The sequence below is a fragment of the Antechinus flavipes genome, chromosome 2, assembly GCF_016432865.1.
Source record: "Antechinus flavipes isolate AdamAnt ecotype Samford, QLD, Australia chromosome 2, AdamAnt_v2, whole genome shotgun sequence".
NCBI classification, from domain to species: Eukaryota; Metazoa; Chordata; class Mammalia; order Dasyuromorphia; family Dasyuridae; genus Antechinus; species Antechinus flavipes.
The window spans coordinates 647,383,474-647,400,674 of NC_067399.1; the positions used below are offsets into that span (position 1 = coordinate 647,383,474).

Here is a 17,201-nt window from a genome sequence, read left to right on the forward strand (position 1 = left end):
TTTTCTTTTTTCTTTGACTTTTTAAAATCTGGTTACCATAGGTGTAATTTATAATGTCCTTATTTTGAGAAAGGGTAGGTGTAATCAAATAATTTGAATTTGTTTTTATGGCACCTAATAAGTGGAAATTTCTGCCCTTTTACAATTTGATCTGACAATAAATATCTGTAATCATGCCTATTAATATGCCTATTAATTTATTACAATTCCTACTATTTTTAGAATTTTTATATTACTTTAGAAAATAAGGAAGAGAGAACAGGTCATATTTCTGTGTTAGAAGGTTAAAGACAACAGAAAGGGAAGGGGGAGGGGCAACTTTTCTTGAAAAAAATTATGTCAAAATTGTCTATGTTTTTCTCTTTTGAGAGTTTCTTTTTTCCCATCTCCAGCATTAGTTTGTTTAGTACCTCTATCCTTCTGCCACTAATAATCCAATTTTCTTTTTTACTTTTCATGATATTCTAAATTGGACTAGTTTTCAATGATCTCTAAGAAAGAATATATTGAATAAATTGCATAGTGAACTCAGCCACTTCCTAAGTTGTTAATTTGTTTATTCTAGTCATGGCTGGCTCATAGTAGATATATCCTTAGCTTTACTTCTAAGAGTGCCTAACCAGAAAGTCTGAGAACTTTTAACTTGAATCTTTCACTGCTAGTACCCTATGATAAAATAGCTTTTAAAAGTCTAGAAAATTTAATAGATATTAGTTTAATCGATATGGCATGAATTTAAAACTGTAAAGTTTAATTCAAAATGAATCCATTTGATTTTGGATTATTGTCTCGAATTATTTGTGTCTTGTTAGGACTGTGCTAATTATTAGATCAAGGTCATTGATATTCTGTGGGCCAAGTTAACTTTGTTCATGGCTAAAGTCTCATTTTTGCACCGACCACAAACTGAACATTGACCTCTAGACAAGAAACTGTTTTTACAGTTGATGATTTTAGGCGAGAGACATTGTTGCTATCAAAATATATATATTTTAAGGTCACAAGTCACCATCTATTAAAGCACATTGGCATTGTTGTTTGTTTATATATCACGAAATATTTTTCTCCATGTGGATAGGGAATACCTGGCTATATGAAGGAAGCTTTGTGTATAATGAGGCAGTAATCTAAATATGGGTTACACAATATGTGTAAGCCGTCACAGCCACAGACAGGGCAAAAACATTTTTAGAACTGTTTCTTTCCAAATCTTTTCATTGGAAAAAATTAAAGTAGATTAGATTTATCCACCAGTGTTTCACTGAAATAATACCTGACACAGTCATCATCAGACCTAGTGTGTTTGTTGATTAACACAGTTCCAAACTCAGATATAAATAGTGTACATAAGATGCCTTCCAAGAGGAAAGAGGTGATCATATTTATAATTATGCTGAGTCTACTGATTAAAGACAAATGCATGGAATGAAAAGATTAAAGAAATCAGTTAGTTATGAGTTCTTGCCTCCACAATTTTTAATACATCTATTAAAATAAAATTATGGAACAAAGATTTTTCTATAGTATCAGTCACTAAATTAATCCCTTTTCCTGATTATTTTGGACATTTCTGTAGAGTTTTTAGCCAACATGACTTTTTGTTTGCATAATCACTCTTCTTGTATGTTTCATGAATTCACTTATGTTTTTGCCAGTTTTTTTTAAGCACAAAAAAACATACTCAGGCTTTCAAGCTGCATTAAACACCAGATCAGCACAACTCGGGACATAATAGTGATTGTATTACTATTGAAGTTTATTGTGGTTAATGTTATTTTTCATTTTGACAGCCTCAAGTACTACAGCCTTCCAGCAACCTTCCCAGGCCCACAGACCACGTCCAGGGAAAGCTAATAAAGCCGCAACACATCGAGGCCCACAGTGAAAGTTCTTCTGTGGACTCACATCAGGATGTTGAACGTCTGAATGAAAATTTTGCAGATGATTTTCAACAAAAAAGTGATTATGGCCTCAGAGAACTGCCCCAGTCACTAAAATCATCATTGATTATGAAGGAATTTACAAAGAATATACCTTCTGAAGAACACATGAGTATGACAGGGAATGTTTCAAAGCCTGATCAGTTGACTAGTAATAAAACGAGTGAACTAGAATCTGCACCCTCTTTCCAAGTGAGTACAGAAGAAGACCAAGCTCCAAAAGCTGTGAAAAATCAGCCTTTGTTCACAGCTAGTACTACCCATCCAAAGGCCTTGCAGTTTCATAAGCCATCAGTTGATAATACTTTGGTACCTTCTCCAGGGACCATTTCTGAATCATCTCACAGTAGACCAACAGCTTGCAAGACATCAGAGTTAACAACATGTAATCCAGCAAAACTTCAAACTACGAGTCAGACAAGCTTAATAAGTAAGCCGAATCAGAAAGCTTCTAAACTTCGCCCACCTTCAGTCTCCTCTTTTAAACAGAAGCAAATAATAAGCAGTCCCAGACAAGAGTCTCAAAACTTCCAAGGCAAGACAAACATCCCAAGGCCATTGACACAAAGAAAAGAGATCATCCAACATCAAACTGCCAATTTCCACTCTGGGGATTGTTTGACCTCTAAACGGTATTCTCGTCTCCCTAAGCCAAAGATACATTAAGGACATAATCATCACATGCCCATTTCTTTGGAAAGATTTGTTCATTCTATAATTGTTTTCCATACATCTGATTCCCATGGTGAAGGCACTATTAAAAAGCCTGCAAGTCTTGATATTAAAACATAGAAGCTTCGATTAGTTTTGCTATTTAATTCAGTTTTATTACCTAGTTGAAGCCTATGCCGTCTGAATATTCATGTCTCAGGTAAACACAGATATTTGCTTATCCATCTCAAAGACCTGCAGAAGAAACTTGAGTTTGTCCTCCCCACAAAAACAAAAATTCGCGCTTTACCATAGTGTTCCACTAAACAGATATTTAGGGTGTATGGTTTGCCGACAGTCCTTTTTTAAAATTCTTATTAATCATGATTATTTAAAATACGAGTCTTTTTTGTTTGCCCCAACTTTTGAATATAACCCCTATTTAAGAGGCTAGAGATGTTGGTGAGCTGATTATTGGCTGGTACTCTATTTCAGAGGCTTCTGCAAAACCTCTAAAGTCATCTAAAGAACTCAAGCTTTTAGCAGGTTATTAATGTATGTTATATTTTTCTCTTGCAAAAATCAACAAATCTTTTAATTGGCATAACTTCCCTGGCCTTCTCTGGGTATCAGACAAATCTCCCAGGCTGAAGGACATCATCTTATGTGTAAACATCTATGCATTGCTGTAACATCTCATTGGCATAATTTTTATGTTCAGTTGATGTTGTTACTGGGTAAATTTTGGAAATGGAGCTGAAGATGCATCTATTTGCAAAACTTGACAATGCTAAGAGTTTTGCTGGTGATTGAATCTTGAACTTCTAAAGTTAAGGATTCATGATACCTGTGTTTAAAGTTCTACATAATATATTTTAAATTAGGTCTTTTAACTTTATTGTAATATTTGTATTTATTGACTTTCTGCTAATATCAGAAGATTCTGAAGTACCTGACTTGAAATGTTTGCACAAAACTTTGATGTATGTATAGGGATTTAAAACTATTTTGCATAATAAAAACTTGTGTTTAATAAGTAATATTTTGAGAAAAATCACAGATTTGCTTTAAGCAAGCCCATGATATCATGAGAAGAGCTGGTACTCTTTAAGTGCTTTGATTTTGCTTTTCTATGCTTTTTTTTTCTTTCTTGTTTGTATGGGAGTGTGCGCATGAGTGACAAATTCTTTGGAAGGTGATTAGAAACTGAGGAGGACTCGTACAAGACCTAGAGCTGGGGAGGGAAGAGTCTTTTACTAAACTGTTTTGACAGATGTTCTCAGTTACTTCTTTTTCTTTTACAAGGCAGCTGTTGGACCCTGCAAGTTAGTGCATGCATAGATCTAGTGGTGTTTTAGAGCCATCAGGCTACAGATTTTGTTTTGTATTTCTCCAGTAATAGCATCAGCCTGGAGTAGTATTTTCCAAGAGAGGTAACCATTACAAAGTGCTTTGGATAACCAGAAATATTGGGTCAGGGTTTGTTTGTTTGTTTTGTATCTGTTGACCATTAATTAAAGGGAATATGGCTAGGAAATCAGTTGCATGTATTTCCAATGATTCCTTTAACAATAATTTACTGATGAGAAGTAACTATCCTTTTGGAAATAAAATAGGCAAATGTTTCACTTTCTTTTTTACTTGAAATTACAAAATGCAATTTGTCCTCATGCTTGCTAAACTCATTTTTCATACTGAATTGTCAGAAAACCATTTCTGTGCACATGTTTGAAGATATATCAGCCATATATATTTAGGTCTTCCTGATAACAACAAACATACACATACAAAATCTCTCAAGAATGGGTTTACCCTTGCCATAAATTCTAACTGAAAAACAGCAGTATTATAGCAGGTTCCTGATATAGTGTCCATTATGGTCATTTTAGTATACTCAGACCTATCAACAAGATATCTTAATGTTCATTAATGGAGACAGGCTCTTGGGGCTTAAAGTCTGGAAAAGATTAGTCCTTTTCCTTTGTGAAAATTAAAAATAATTGAATAGGTGCAGATGACTTGAAAAGCATTGATTAGAGCATTAGGTAGATAAATCTTTTTAGAATGCTTCAAATAACAATCATTGCCGAAGCCCATTTGCATTTTTCTTTTTGTTATTTTCTTTTGTGCAATATTTTCAGGAGAATGAGACTACTGTTCAATATATTTGAATAGAGATGAGAGCCTTTATTAACTATTATAACAAGTGAAAAAATACAAGGAAAAAAATCAGATTTGCACTTTAAATGAGCTTTATTGCTTAGAGTTGTGCCTAAAGTAATCAAGAAGCCTCCTGTTGTACGTGACTATTTTTGTTTGTTTGAAATAAATTTCTCTGTAATTGTTGCTGTTTTAAGGCATCTGTACAGCACTGAACAAAACTATTATATCACCTCGCATGTCACATTTCCCGTACATTTTTTTTGTACGTTCCTTTGTTTTCCTATGTTTTTGACTTAATAGCATACTATAGAATCTTTTTGTTTCCTCTAGCTGCCACTTACACATATACCTATGGTCTAGCATGCTAGACTTAGATGTACAATCTCAATTTGTAGATTCCCTTGATTTCACATTCACTGGGAATGTACTTTGGGATCCTGAAACACAATTGAAATGAGAATCAATAAGCCTGCACAAGTTAATTTTTCATGCTGCTAAAGGGGTTGAATTCTTTGTGGGTGGATACCGTGGCATGCATGTGTATCTCAAATGCATTTTGAAATTTGGAGGAGCCCACATCATATTTTCTTAATATTTTGCTCCAAGTGCATTTTCAAATGGAACCTTCCATGTATTCTCTTTTATTTCAGTGTGGCAGCATGAGTTTTGATACATTTTGGAAGGCTCGAATTAAAAATCATCTAAATTTTGTCATTAAGTAAACATGCAGTATACTTTTGATCACTGCTTTGATAAAGCTGCTTCACTGCCTCCTTAGATGTCAAATCACAATAAAATACAATGCCAAATCCAATAACATTCTTATTTAAAGACTTAAGTTTGATGCTAGCTAAAAGACAAAAATACAACTATTAATACTTTTGAGTGTTTATTTCCCCCTTTGTCTTTTTTTTTAATTCATCCAAAGTATATACTGTATATTGCAATTTGCCTGTAAAGTAGAAAACCTTTATGTAAAGACTCTTTCCTGAAAGTGTTGCTATAGTGAATAAAAATAAAATGGATAATTATAAATATCACCCTTTTCTCTTAACATTTCCTCATAGTTTATTTGGAACTTTGAGGGGGGGGTTATTTTTGTTTTTGTTTTTAATCACAAAACTAAAATGATGACAGAAGAAAGCTGCGGTTTTAATTTGATTTTCCTGAGTTGATATGGGTGCTTTCTTTTGTATAGTAGTGATGATGTCAGCAGTTAGGAAAGGACAGTGCCTAGATCATCCACTTCTTCTCTGACTTATTCAGTGTCTGGTGCTTCAGTTTCCTTTGGGATGAAACACTGACTTGCTACCAATTTTAGAAAAAATTTTTGTGAGAATTGTAGAAACTCAGATCATGATGCGGTGTAAGGAGGAAAAAAGCCAGTATCCTTTTAACTTCTTCATTCACAAACCACAAGTGGAACAAGGAAAAAGAGGTGAAGAATGGAACTTGAACAGGGAATTACATATTTCAGAAAGATGATTTCATTAATGTCATTGCTCCCTCTACCAATGCAAGTTGACATCTTTTGAAAGTTTTTGAGACTAAAAAGCTCATACTAAAAAAAAAAAAAAAAAAAATCACCTCCCCAGCCCTCTGTTGATGAGCCTTTTGGCTGCTTTTGAAGACAGTCCCCCGAGCCTTTCCATTACATTAGGACATGTCAGAATTTACACTGCTGATTTTCTGGTTTTCTTCATGAACCTAGGTGTCATTGTCAGGCCGTTATATGGGAATGGAGGAGGACTATCACTGGAGAATTAAGGAGAAGACTATCAGTATTTTTATTTAAAAAAAAAAAAAGGAACTTTTTGAAAACCCAGACTTGAAAATGTAAATAACTTCACATCAAATTAAATTTCTGATGCTTGTGATATTTAATAGAATTATGAAGTTATTGTGGTAACATATTATATAGTATTAAACTTAAGTATTTGTGAAAAGGGACACAGAAAGTCTTAAGGAAATTCCATGGAAGACATTTTTATTTTGGAAATAATGAAATAAAACTGCCCTCATTCTTTTTGGACTTTTTGAAAGGTGGGAATAGTTTAATGGTGGAAAGTTCTAACCAAGATTTTTTTTAAAAGGTCAGAAGAGGACCTAACCCAAATAGGGAATGTTATTTCTGAAACATTTCCAGCATCTGACCTCTTCTTTCCACTCACACAGCCACCATGCTAGTTCAAACTTTGCAGAATACTCTTCATTTTTCTCCCTGCTTTGAGACTCTGCCTTCCTTACTCCTTCTTCCTTAAAGTTATATCCTGAAGTACAGGATACTAATTAAACTGTGAATCCCTGTGACCTCCAGAGTCAAATACAAAAACTTCTGCATGGCCTTTAAAGCCCCTCACCACAATGAAGTCTCTGATCTTGCCCTTCCAGCATTATATACTACTCCTTTTCATATACTCTGGGGTCCAGTCAGACTGACCTTGCACAGGCTGTTGTCCCATGCCTTGAAAAGTACTCTTCCTCCTCATCTCTGCCTTTGAAAATCCTTTGCTTCTTTCAAAGCACAGTTCAAGATCACCTTCTCTGTAAGACTTTGTTGGATCTTCTTAGTGCCTCCCCAACTTCCTGGGAGCATATATTCACTTACTTTGTGTATTTCTGGTACAACTGTATGTCCCCTTTGTCTCCTGTGTTAGAATGTAATGGACACGCGGCTGCCATTTTGCGTAATATTCTCTCTAAAATGCAATATTCTCTTGTTGGGGTTTTCTTGGGTCTCTGGAAGCAACCTTCCTTTCAGTTCAGTAATCACAAGTGCAGCCAGGGATTAAGATCCAAATCCTTTATTGTCTCTTTCCAAGTCTTGTCTCCTTTCCTGCGGCCTGGTTAGCTTTCTTATAGCCCAGATCCTTTGTTTTTTCCTTCCTGGGCTGGGCAGCTTTCTGGAGAGCCTTTCAGTCTGGCCTTGGTTCTGAAAGCTTGAGCTCCTGCCTGCCTTCTCTGGCTTCTGAGTCTCCCCAACTGAATCCTGGCTGAGGTTCCTAGTTTAAATATGCTCTCTTATCTTGTCTCTTTCACTTGGGGCTCAGTTAGTTTTCTTAGCAGCCTTCTGGATCTTGGTTTCAGTGAATTGAAGGAGAAGAGCATACCACCACTTCTCTGGCCTTCCTTTGTTCTGATTCTGGCTGAGTTTGTCCGAGCTTAAATGGTCTCTTATCAAAGGTGTGAATCTTGTACAACTATACTAAGTATATGTATTGAATTAAAGAATTATTAAACACCATGCTAAATAACCATTGTCTCTATCAGTTCCACTGACTTTACCACCTTGTTTCAAGTTCTGGCCCATAAAAATTTTAGTCTTTGTATCACAGCCCCGGACTCATTTCTGACCTAAGTAACTTATTTTGTCACCCTGGACCAGTCATTAACTTGGTTACTTCATTTTCTTCAACTGTTAAATAAGAATAGTAATGGCACCTACCTCCCAGAGTTGTTTTGAGGATCAAATGAGATAACAGTATAATGAGCTTACCATAGTGTTTCACGTATATAATAATATACTACATTATAGTATAGCACTATATAAATATTTATTCCCTTTCCTTCCCCTTCTGTTAAATTTATTCTGACAAATCCAATCCAATTTACAAGAATTTATGAAGGCAGAGATACCAGAGTATTTTAATAAATTACACTGGGTCTCTATAATAAGATTTGGGGACCATCATGTAATACTTCAAAATAATTTTAAGATTATAGAGCATTAAAACACCCATTGCCCAGCGACATCTCCCCTAATTTGTACTTGAGAAGATTCAATTATAAAACTTTATACCTATTAAATTTCATTTTAGGTGTTGTTGGCCCATAGTGATCATTTTCAAATCTGATCCCCTGAATCAAATAATGCTATTATGCCAGTTTTAAATAATATAACTGAAAAACTTATCGTTTGTCCCAAGGGAGAGAACATGTGGTCTTTCTTTTATGTCACTGCATTTTGTGGATATAATTATCTCCAAATATATATGTAGAGTCATTCTCTCCACTGACATTGTCTTTCATCTTTAACTACTAAAACATCTCCACCCGTGTGTCCCACGTGTACCTCAAGTTCAGCAGTCTCAGAACTAAAACCTAATGATGCTGATGATGATAGTATTTATCATCATGATATTGATGATAGTGTTTATATAGCACTTTAAATTTGCAAGAGTGCATTAGAGATATTTTATTTGATCCTGCCAGCACCCCTGAAAAGTGAATGCTATTATTCTATCCAGTTTACAAATGAGGAAAAGGAGGCAGATGGAAGTGTAGTGGCTTTCCAGGGTCCTACAGTTAATAAATGTCTGAAACTGGATTTGAATTCAGACTTTCTTGACTCCAGGTTCAACAATCATTGCACTATAACATTTATAGTTGCCTCAGCTCTCCTATTCTTCCTCTCAGCTTTTTCTTTTGATTCCTCTGCTTGATTTCCAGGAGGTCGTCTGTCATTTTTCACCTCCTGTCCAATCATTTTCTAACATGTACTATCAGTTCTCTCTCCACCTTTGGTCTACCTCTATTTTTGCTGCCACTGCCTAATTTCAGAATCTGGATTACTATAATAAAATCTCCCTAATTCCTGTTTGTGCACTTCCAGTTTCTCACCATTTAGAGTCCCAGAACTATTAGGAAGGATCTTGGAAGCCATCTAGTGCAACATATATTTAAGCTTTTGCTGGAAGACATTTCATAAGGTTACCCATTCAACTTGAGTCTATCTGCTATTGTATAATATAGTAAAAGTGTCAGATTTTGGAGTCTGAAGATGTAGATTCAAAGTTTGCTTTGGTATACATCATTTAAGCTCTTTGAGCTTGTTTTTTCAACTGTAAAATAGGGATACTATTTAGTTTACCTGCCTTATAAATTATGGTAAGAAAAGCACTTTGTAAACCTTAAAATATTATAGTGGTTTCTGTCATTCTCTATGTGTTGGTCTGATCATACCACTTATCTTATTTTAAAATAAAAAACCTTCAATAGTCCTATATAGGATAAAAAGCAAATAAATACCTTTGCCTGCCATTAATGACTTGCCACAATTTGGCTATTGTTTACCTTTCCAGTTGTATATTGTACTCTTTTACATACTACATATTTTAGTCAAATTAGAGCCTTCAAGTTTTATTCCCTCTCAAGTTAACATTCCTCTCTATTACTCTGCGTCCTCCTATGTCTAAGAGAGATCAATTTAATCAAGTCCTATGGACCATCAGATTGCCTCCTTAGCTTCCCAGTTTCATAAGAACATAGACTGTTATCAAGACAATTTTCAAGCTTGGTTTCTATTCATTTTAATTTAACAAACATTGATTACAGAAAAACCAGGGTTAGATTGCTTGGAAATAATACTAACTGATTTGACATCCCATCTAGTTAAAAGGCTGCACTGTGGTAGAACCGACAAAGGACTAGCAAAATAAAACTTCTCATAATCTGTGAAAGTGAGTTTTTCCAATATTTCTAGTATTGTGGCATAATTAAGACTGAAAATTTTGTTCATCAATCATTTTTTTAATCTGTATCTAACCATCTAGCTATCTATTAATAAAGTTATTTACAGAAATTTATACTTTTTTCACCAAGGAGAAAAATAATTAAGCATCTAGTCTCCTAGAAGATTGATTCTGAGTTGGAAGGGATCATGATGGTTGTCTTATTCAACTCTCTACTAATACGGGAGCATCTCTTACAACTAGCCATATATCCTTTTCTTGATTTCTCTTTTAATGATAGGGAGTTTACTAGTTCTGAATGGGACCTCAGAGGCTATCTAGTCAGACTTGCCCCTGAAAAAGAATCTCTTTTCCACATCTCCAGTAAAGTGGCTATCCTACTTCTACTTAAAGACTTAAAGGGGCAATAAGAGGAGAGATAAAGCAACCATTTTTTTTTGATAGTTTTGTTAGCAATTTTTTTCTTTCCTCCAAGTGTAAATCTAACTCTAAACCACTGTTTGTCATTGCTCATAATTTCTTCCTGTAGAACAAGAAGAATTAATAGCATTCTTCTTCCAGATGAAAATTTCCAAATACCTGAAAGCCGTTATCATCTCCCTAAGTCACAATTCTATTCTATGTTTGTGTGATTTTAGGTCTATATTTTGAGCATACATTTGCTTCCCTATAACTTCTACCCATTTAGTCCCAATAAAAGAACTAAGAGCCGCTGGAGATATTAGCTAGCTTTTCTAAAGCTCTTCCAGGTTTGCTAAGCCCTTTTCATGTTATCTCATGTTAATCATAATAGTCCTTATAGACAAGTTCCATTATTCCCATTTTACAGATAAGGAAACATACTGAAAGAGATCTTGTGGTTTATTCATTATCACATAAGCAATAAGTATTTGAGGTAAGATTCAAATTCAGGTCTTCTGACTCCAAGTCCAGTGTTCTATTCTGGAAAAAGCTGAATCCTTTTCCAATAAACAACTTTTTAGATACTTAATGCTGTTGATTAGGAAATACAGCATAGCTGGGTAGAGCAAACTAGAGTTCTGGACTCAGATTGAAGAAAACCTCAGTTTGAATCCCATGTTGGGCTCATCCATGCTGTGTTATTACAGAAAAGTTACTTTATCCTTTCAAGCCTCAGTTTCCTTATAGGATCATTAGAGCTGGAAACACCAGAGGCCATCTGGTCCAATACAGTCTCATGGCAGAGATGAAAATTGATTCCCACTGAGTTGGTGAAAAATAAATACCCATGATCACAGAGGTGAGATTGGAACAGAAATTAACTCCAAATGCAGTGTTCTTTCCACTAGGGCACATTGCCCTATGAATGGAGATAATATCTGAACAGTATTGCTTTATGGGTCAGGGAATCATTGTATAAGGCACTTTGCAAAGTTAAATCACCATGTATATCAGCTCTTCTCTCAGCAGCCTCATCTTTGCGCCCCCCTCCCCTCTCCCAATTCCATGTCATCTCATCTCTAAGCTTAATAGGCCTGGGGTTTATGACTTACAGAGAAACCACTGGTTTCCTTCAAATGCCAAAAGGAAAGGAGGGTTCCCAGCAGCATGTTGGGTAACTAATACTCCCTTTCTCCCCCTGGGTGAGCTAATGGATGGCATGGATTAGCCTACAAGAATTGTACTGGAAGGGTAGGCAGGGATGAGCTGTGATCTTTCTCAGAGGAAACATCTTCATCAATGAGCCTGCAGATTCATCCTAGTTTGTATTTTCACGGATAAGGAGCAGCTCTAAATCCAGAAAAAGCACAACAAAGTCAAAACTTAATTTGGACTTTGAAGGATAGGGTGATATGATTTTTTTTTCATCTTTTCACTATGTGCTTTCTTTGGTAACATCATTAAAATGTAGTGCCCAAATCTAAATACAATACTCCAGATGTAATTAGACTAACACAGAATAACCATGAGACTTATCAACTATTACTGTAGCTTAGTATTGCATTAGTTGTTTAGGCAAACATATCAGCATCCCCTCACTGAGCTTTTAGACAAACTCCTAGTCCCCTTTTCACATAAAATCAAGGAAGCAAGTTTCCCTATATCCCATGAGGGAGAATTTTTTTACAACCTCATTTTTGTGTGTGCAAGACTCAGTGGGGATGACGATAAGCTTTTATCTATTAATCAACAAACATTAAGCATCTACTTGTGCCAGGCATTTTGCTAGGCTACGGAGATAAAAATACAAAGAATGAAACAATCTACTTTCAAGGAGCTTACTTTCTAATATGAGAAAATAAGTACACATATAAGTATATACAGAGAATAAATTTGAGATAGTTTGGGAGGGAGAGGATCAGGAAGGAAAAACTTTTAAAAGGTGACATTTAGGAAGTGTATTTCAGGCATGCAGTATATACTGCCTCTACACCTACTATTAAAGTCAGCCCAAAGATATACTAAAGTCACAACACATGATATGCTCAATATTCCAACCTACAGTTATCAAAAAAATGGAAGACACTTCTTCTTGACTCGGAACGGGACAATGAGAGCATGAGAATTGACTTTTAGTATTTTAAAGACTATGTGTGATATGAAAGAAGAGTTAGACTTATTTTCTTTGGCCCCAGAAGACAAAACTAGTATCTGTTAATTTTAAAGAAAAAGGACATGAGACTTTGTTCTTAGTGAACCTATGCTGGTTACCACTTCTTTTCTAAATACTCTCAAAAATACTTCTTTTTCAGGGACAAGAGTCAAGCTTATTTGTTGACAGATCCCTAAATCTTTTCATTTTTGTTTTTTAATTGGAACAGTATTTGACCATTCCTGTCCTTCTGATATTTATTCCATCCTCCATGTCTCTCCCTTCCTCCCTGATCCCTCATCTCCCTTTTCCCCCTCCATCTGTCTGTCTCTGTCTCTGTCTCCTTCTTCCTTCCCCGCCCTGCCCCACACGCTCCTTTGGGATCTCTCTGTGCTGGCAATCGTCCTCATTTCCTCTTTGTCCATTACTGATTCTATGTAGCCCAGCTGACATTTGTCTTTTGTGTTTTCTTTAAATATTTATACTTTTTATTTATGAGTAGGAAAATAGAGAGCCCCTAGTTATCTTTGATGAATTCAGTTTACTATTTTTTTCAATCAATAATTATCCATTAAACGCCTATTGTATTCTAAGTACTGGGAATACACAGAAAAAGCAAGACATTCTCTTATTTTTCAGTAGTTCACAGTCTCATGAGGGAGATAACATGCAAACAGAAATGTACAAATATCTACATACAGGAGAAATAGGAAATAACTGACAGAGGGAAGGCACTAGAATTAAGAGGACCACATTAATTCCATCCTAAGGTAAGGAGGGAATGGAGTGTGTGATTGCTCAAGTTGCCAGAGCTCATTAAAATATCATGAAGATTAGAGATGAAAACAATCATATGCTTTTTACATCTATGGCTAGGAGATGTAATCTTAACGAGAAAAGAACTAGAGACAATTACAAAAGTTAAAATAGATAAATTACATATAATTGAAAAGTTTTTGCATAAAATTAATGCACTTAGGATAAGAGAAATGGTCAAATGGAAAACAATATTTGTATCAAATTTCTCTGTTAAGGATTAGGTAGTCAACATAGAACTAACAACAAATATTTAAGAACAAGTATCTCCAGTATATAAATGGTGAAAGGATACAGTTTTCAAAAGATTTACAAAATATTTGCAACTATTTGAAAAAAAATATGGCAAATTCCAGTTAAAAGAAATGTAAATCAAAACAATCTTGAGGTTTCACTGTTCATACCCCGTAAGTTGGCAAAGATAACAAAAGACAAGAATAATGTCAGAAGGGTTGTGAAAAGGTAACTTTTCTAATACATTGTTGATAAAGCCGTGAATTAGTGCAATCGTTTTGGAAAGCAGTTTGGTATTAGAAAAATAAAGTGGCTAAAATGTCCATATTCTTGGCTCAGAGATTCCACTACTAAGTATATACCCCCAAACAAGTCATTGATAAAAAGAGGCTTCATATGCACCAAAATATTTATTGTAGCACTTTTTGTTTTAGCAAAGAACTAGAAACAAAGTATATGCCTTTCTGTGGGAGAATGGTTAAATTGTGGTATATGAATGTAATAGACTGTGATTGTGCTGTAAGAAATAATATAATGATTACAGTGCAACATGGATTTATATGAACTGATACAAAGTGAAGAAAACAGACCCCCCAAAACAACATATATAACGAGTACAACAATGGAAATGGAAAGGACAACCACCACAAAAGAACCAAAAATGAATGTTGCAAAATTACAAAGAACAAGTTTAGTCCCAGAGAAGAACTATAAGAAGACACCTTACCCCACTCTTTTGCAGAGGTGGGGCGGGGGGGATCAGGGGTCCATGGGTGTGAAATATTGTATATGTTTTAAGATTTTTTCAATGTATTGATCGGTTTTGCTGACATTTTTTTTCCCCTTCTGAAAAATAAATCTTTGTTATATGAATGGTTCTCTGGGGAAAGAAGAAATACCGGGGGGAATTTAGATGATGTTTTGAAAAAGATATCAATAAAATTTATTTCAAAAATAATCTTCACTTTCCTTCTTTCTCTCCCTGGCAGAAAACAAAAACCACAAAGGAAAATGTGCCATAGGACTAGAGAGGGACAAATGTTCTGATTTTCATAGAAAGAGAAGTCAAATAGAGACTAGTGAACTTCAGTTCTTTGTAAAAATTCTCTCTTGTACTCAGCCTTTATGAAGCCACATCTGGAATACTGTGATCATTTCTGGGTACCATATTTTAGGAAGGATATTGGTAAACTGCACAGTTTTCAGGAGAGGGCAAGGAGAAAGAAAATTAGAATGGATTGTGTAAAAATGGTTAATAGGCACAAAAGCTCAAGATATGTGGGGCATCTCTGTAGCTGCTTTAAATAATTTAACTTAAAAGGTTCAAGAATCAAAAGGGCATTGTGATGGTAGATTTGGAATTCATAGGATCTCAATTCAGAATTCACCTCTTCTACTTTTTACCCGTATGTCTTTGGGTAAGTCATTTGTTGAGCAACAAACATTCATTAAACACTTGCTATGAGTCCATTGGGGAGACAGTATGAAAACAATTATGTCCATTTAATACTATGTGATCTTGGAAAGAAGACATTAGAGGGTGAGATGGGGAAAGGCAGGGCAGGGTTGAGGGGAGTGGGAAAGGCTTCTTGTCAAAGGTGGAATCAATGCTGAATCTTGAAAGAGGCTGGGAAATTCAGGAGGTGAGGAAGAGGAGCATTTCAGTGTGGGGGATTGTCCAGAAAAAAGATATGAGAATAGCAAGAAAGCCAGTGAAGTTGGATCATTGAGTATTGGGAAGGGAGAAAAGTGAATGGTGCAGTGGATGGAGCACCAAGCCTGAGGTCAGGAGGATCTCTATCCAAATCCTAGCTCTGTGACCCTGGGCAGGTCACTTCACCCAGAGTTCCTCAGTTCCTCATCTGTAAAATGAGCTGGAGAAGGAAATGGAAAACCACTCCAGTATCTTTGCCAAAAAGACCCCATGTAGAATCATAAAAATTGGATACAATTGAATGACTGAACAACAACAATGAAAAAAAGTGTTAAGAAGGCAGTTTCCTTTTCTGTCAAATGATGGCTTTATACTAAATGGCAGATAAGATCTATTCCCAGTTCTGGTGAAGCCCAAATGAATTTTCATGGTGGGGTCCTGAATGAATGGATGGGTATAATGGCAAAGTCATTATCAGTAGGCTCATAGAAAGGTGCTTTAAAACAACAGAAGGACAAATATTGTTCTAATTTATTTTTTTTTTAAAAGGCAGAGAGTCAAAGCTGCAAACTTTCAGTTTCAGGATCTCTTTACATTCGAGAAATGATTATGAACCTCCTTCCTGATGAACTTTTGCTTATGTGGGTTATATCTGTCAAAATTTACTATATTAGTAATTAAAATGTCATCATTACTGTGAAAAGAGTTTTGATCTCCTTGATCTCCTAAGGGACCATTTAATTTAACTTAAATTTGTGACAAAATGAGCCCTTTGAATAGGAAACAGTCATTATTTAAAAAAAAACAACAACACAACTATAACCAATCAAATTAGACATTATAATTCTCTGCTCACTGTCCCCCATGTTAGTATTTCCTAAGGCTGGCATTTTCATTGGTTGTCCCTCAAACCTGAAAAACTCTCTCTCCTCATCTTCATTACTTGCTACTTCGGTTGGAATTTTCCCCCAGTTAATATTTATGATAATTCTTATGGAGCCTAATTATATCATTTTCCAAACCATATAGTGGGAACTGAAGTGTTTTCTCAATTTTCATTTCTCATTGTTCCCGGAGGATTCAAGCATTCCTGTAGGTTTTGAGGGTCCATAATGATCACAAACTTTTCCTTATCGCCATAAGCTATGCTAGTCTGTGAGAGCAAAAGTTGTTGGTAACCATTTTTCCTTTTTGGTCACTTTTTACTTACTAGGATTTCTTATAAACCTTCAATGCCTTTAGATATCTATATTCTTACTGTAGCAGATTCTGGCAGCTGCTATCCATTTTTAAGTAAAATAGGGTAAGCAATCAGACTGTGATGATGGAGAGGTAGACCCACCATAGAGGTAAATTGTAAATGATCAAGTCTGAGCCATGGATGTTCTATAAGAGATCTAGAGCAACTCAGGGAAGGAGACTGGGTTGAGAAAAGCGATTCAAGGAACTACCAGGATCATGGAAAGAAACAAGTATTTAATAAGTAGCTACTAGATATTAAATCCTTTACAAATATGATTTCACAACAACCCTATAAAGTAGATGCTATTATTATCCCCACTTTGCATTTGAGGAAACTGAGACAGAGATGAAGTGATTTGCCCAAATTAGCACAGTAAGGGCCTGGGTGGGAACTGAATAAAAATGTTTCTGGTTCCAGGCCCACTGCCCTTGCTGCAGCAGATGTGTGAGTGCCCCATTTTATTCTATATTGAATT

The 17,201-nt window shown here is 35.4% G+C and overlaps 1 protein-coding gene across 7 annotated transcripts in view; it reads left to right on the plus strand.

Moving 5' to 3' along the window:
* Nucleotides 1–14,787, plus strand: part of CCSER2 (coiled-coil serine rich protein 2) — a 120,600-nt gene extending 105,813 nt beyond the window's left edge. For 5 of the 7 annotated variants that reach the window (XM_051982360.1, XM_051982359.1, XM_051982364.1 and 2 more), the window contains one exon: nucleotides 1,791–14,787. In XM_051982360.1, the coding sequence (XP_051838320.1) occupies nucleotides 1,791–2,606 (816 nt within the window). In that variant the 3' untranslated portion in view covers nucleotides 2,607–14,787. The remainder of the gene's footprint in view (nucleotides 1–1,790) is intronic. The other 2 variants (XM_051982361.1, XM_051982362.1) reach the window with 2 other exon arrangements.
* Nucleotides 14,788–17,201: the final 2,414 nt, after the last annotated feature.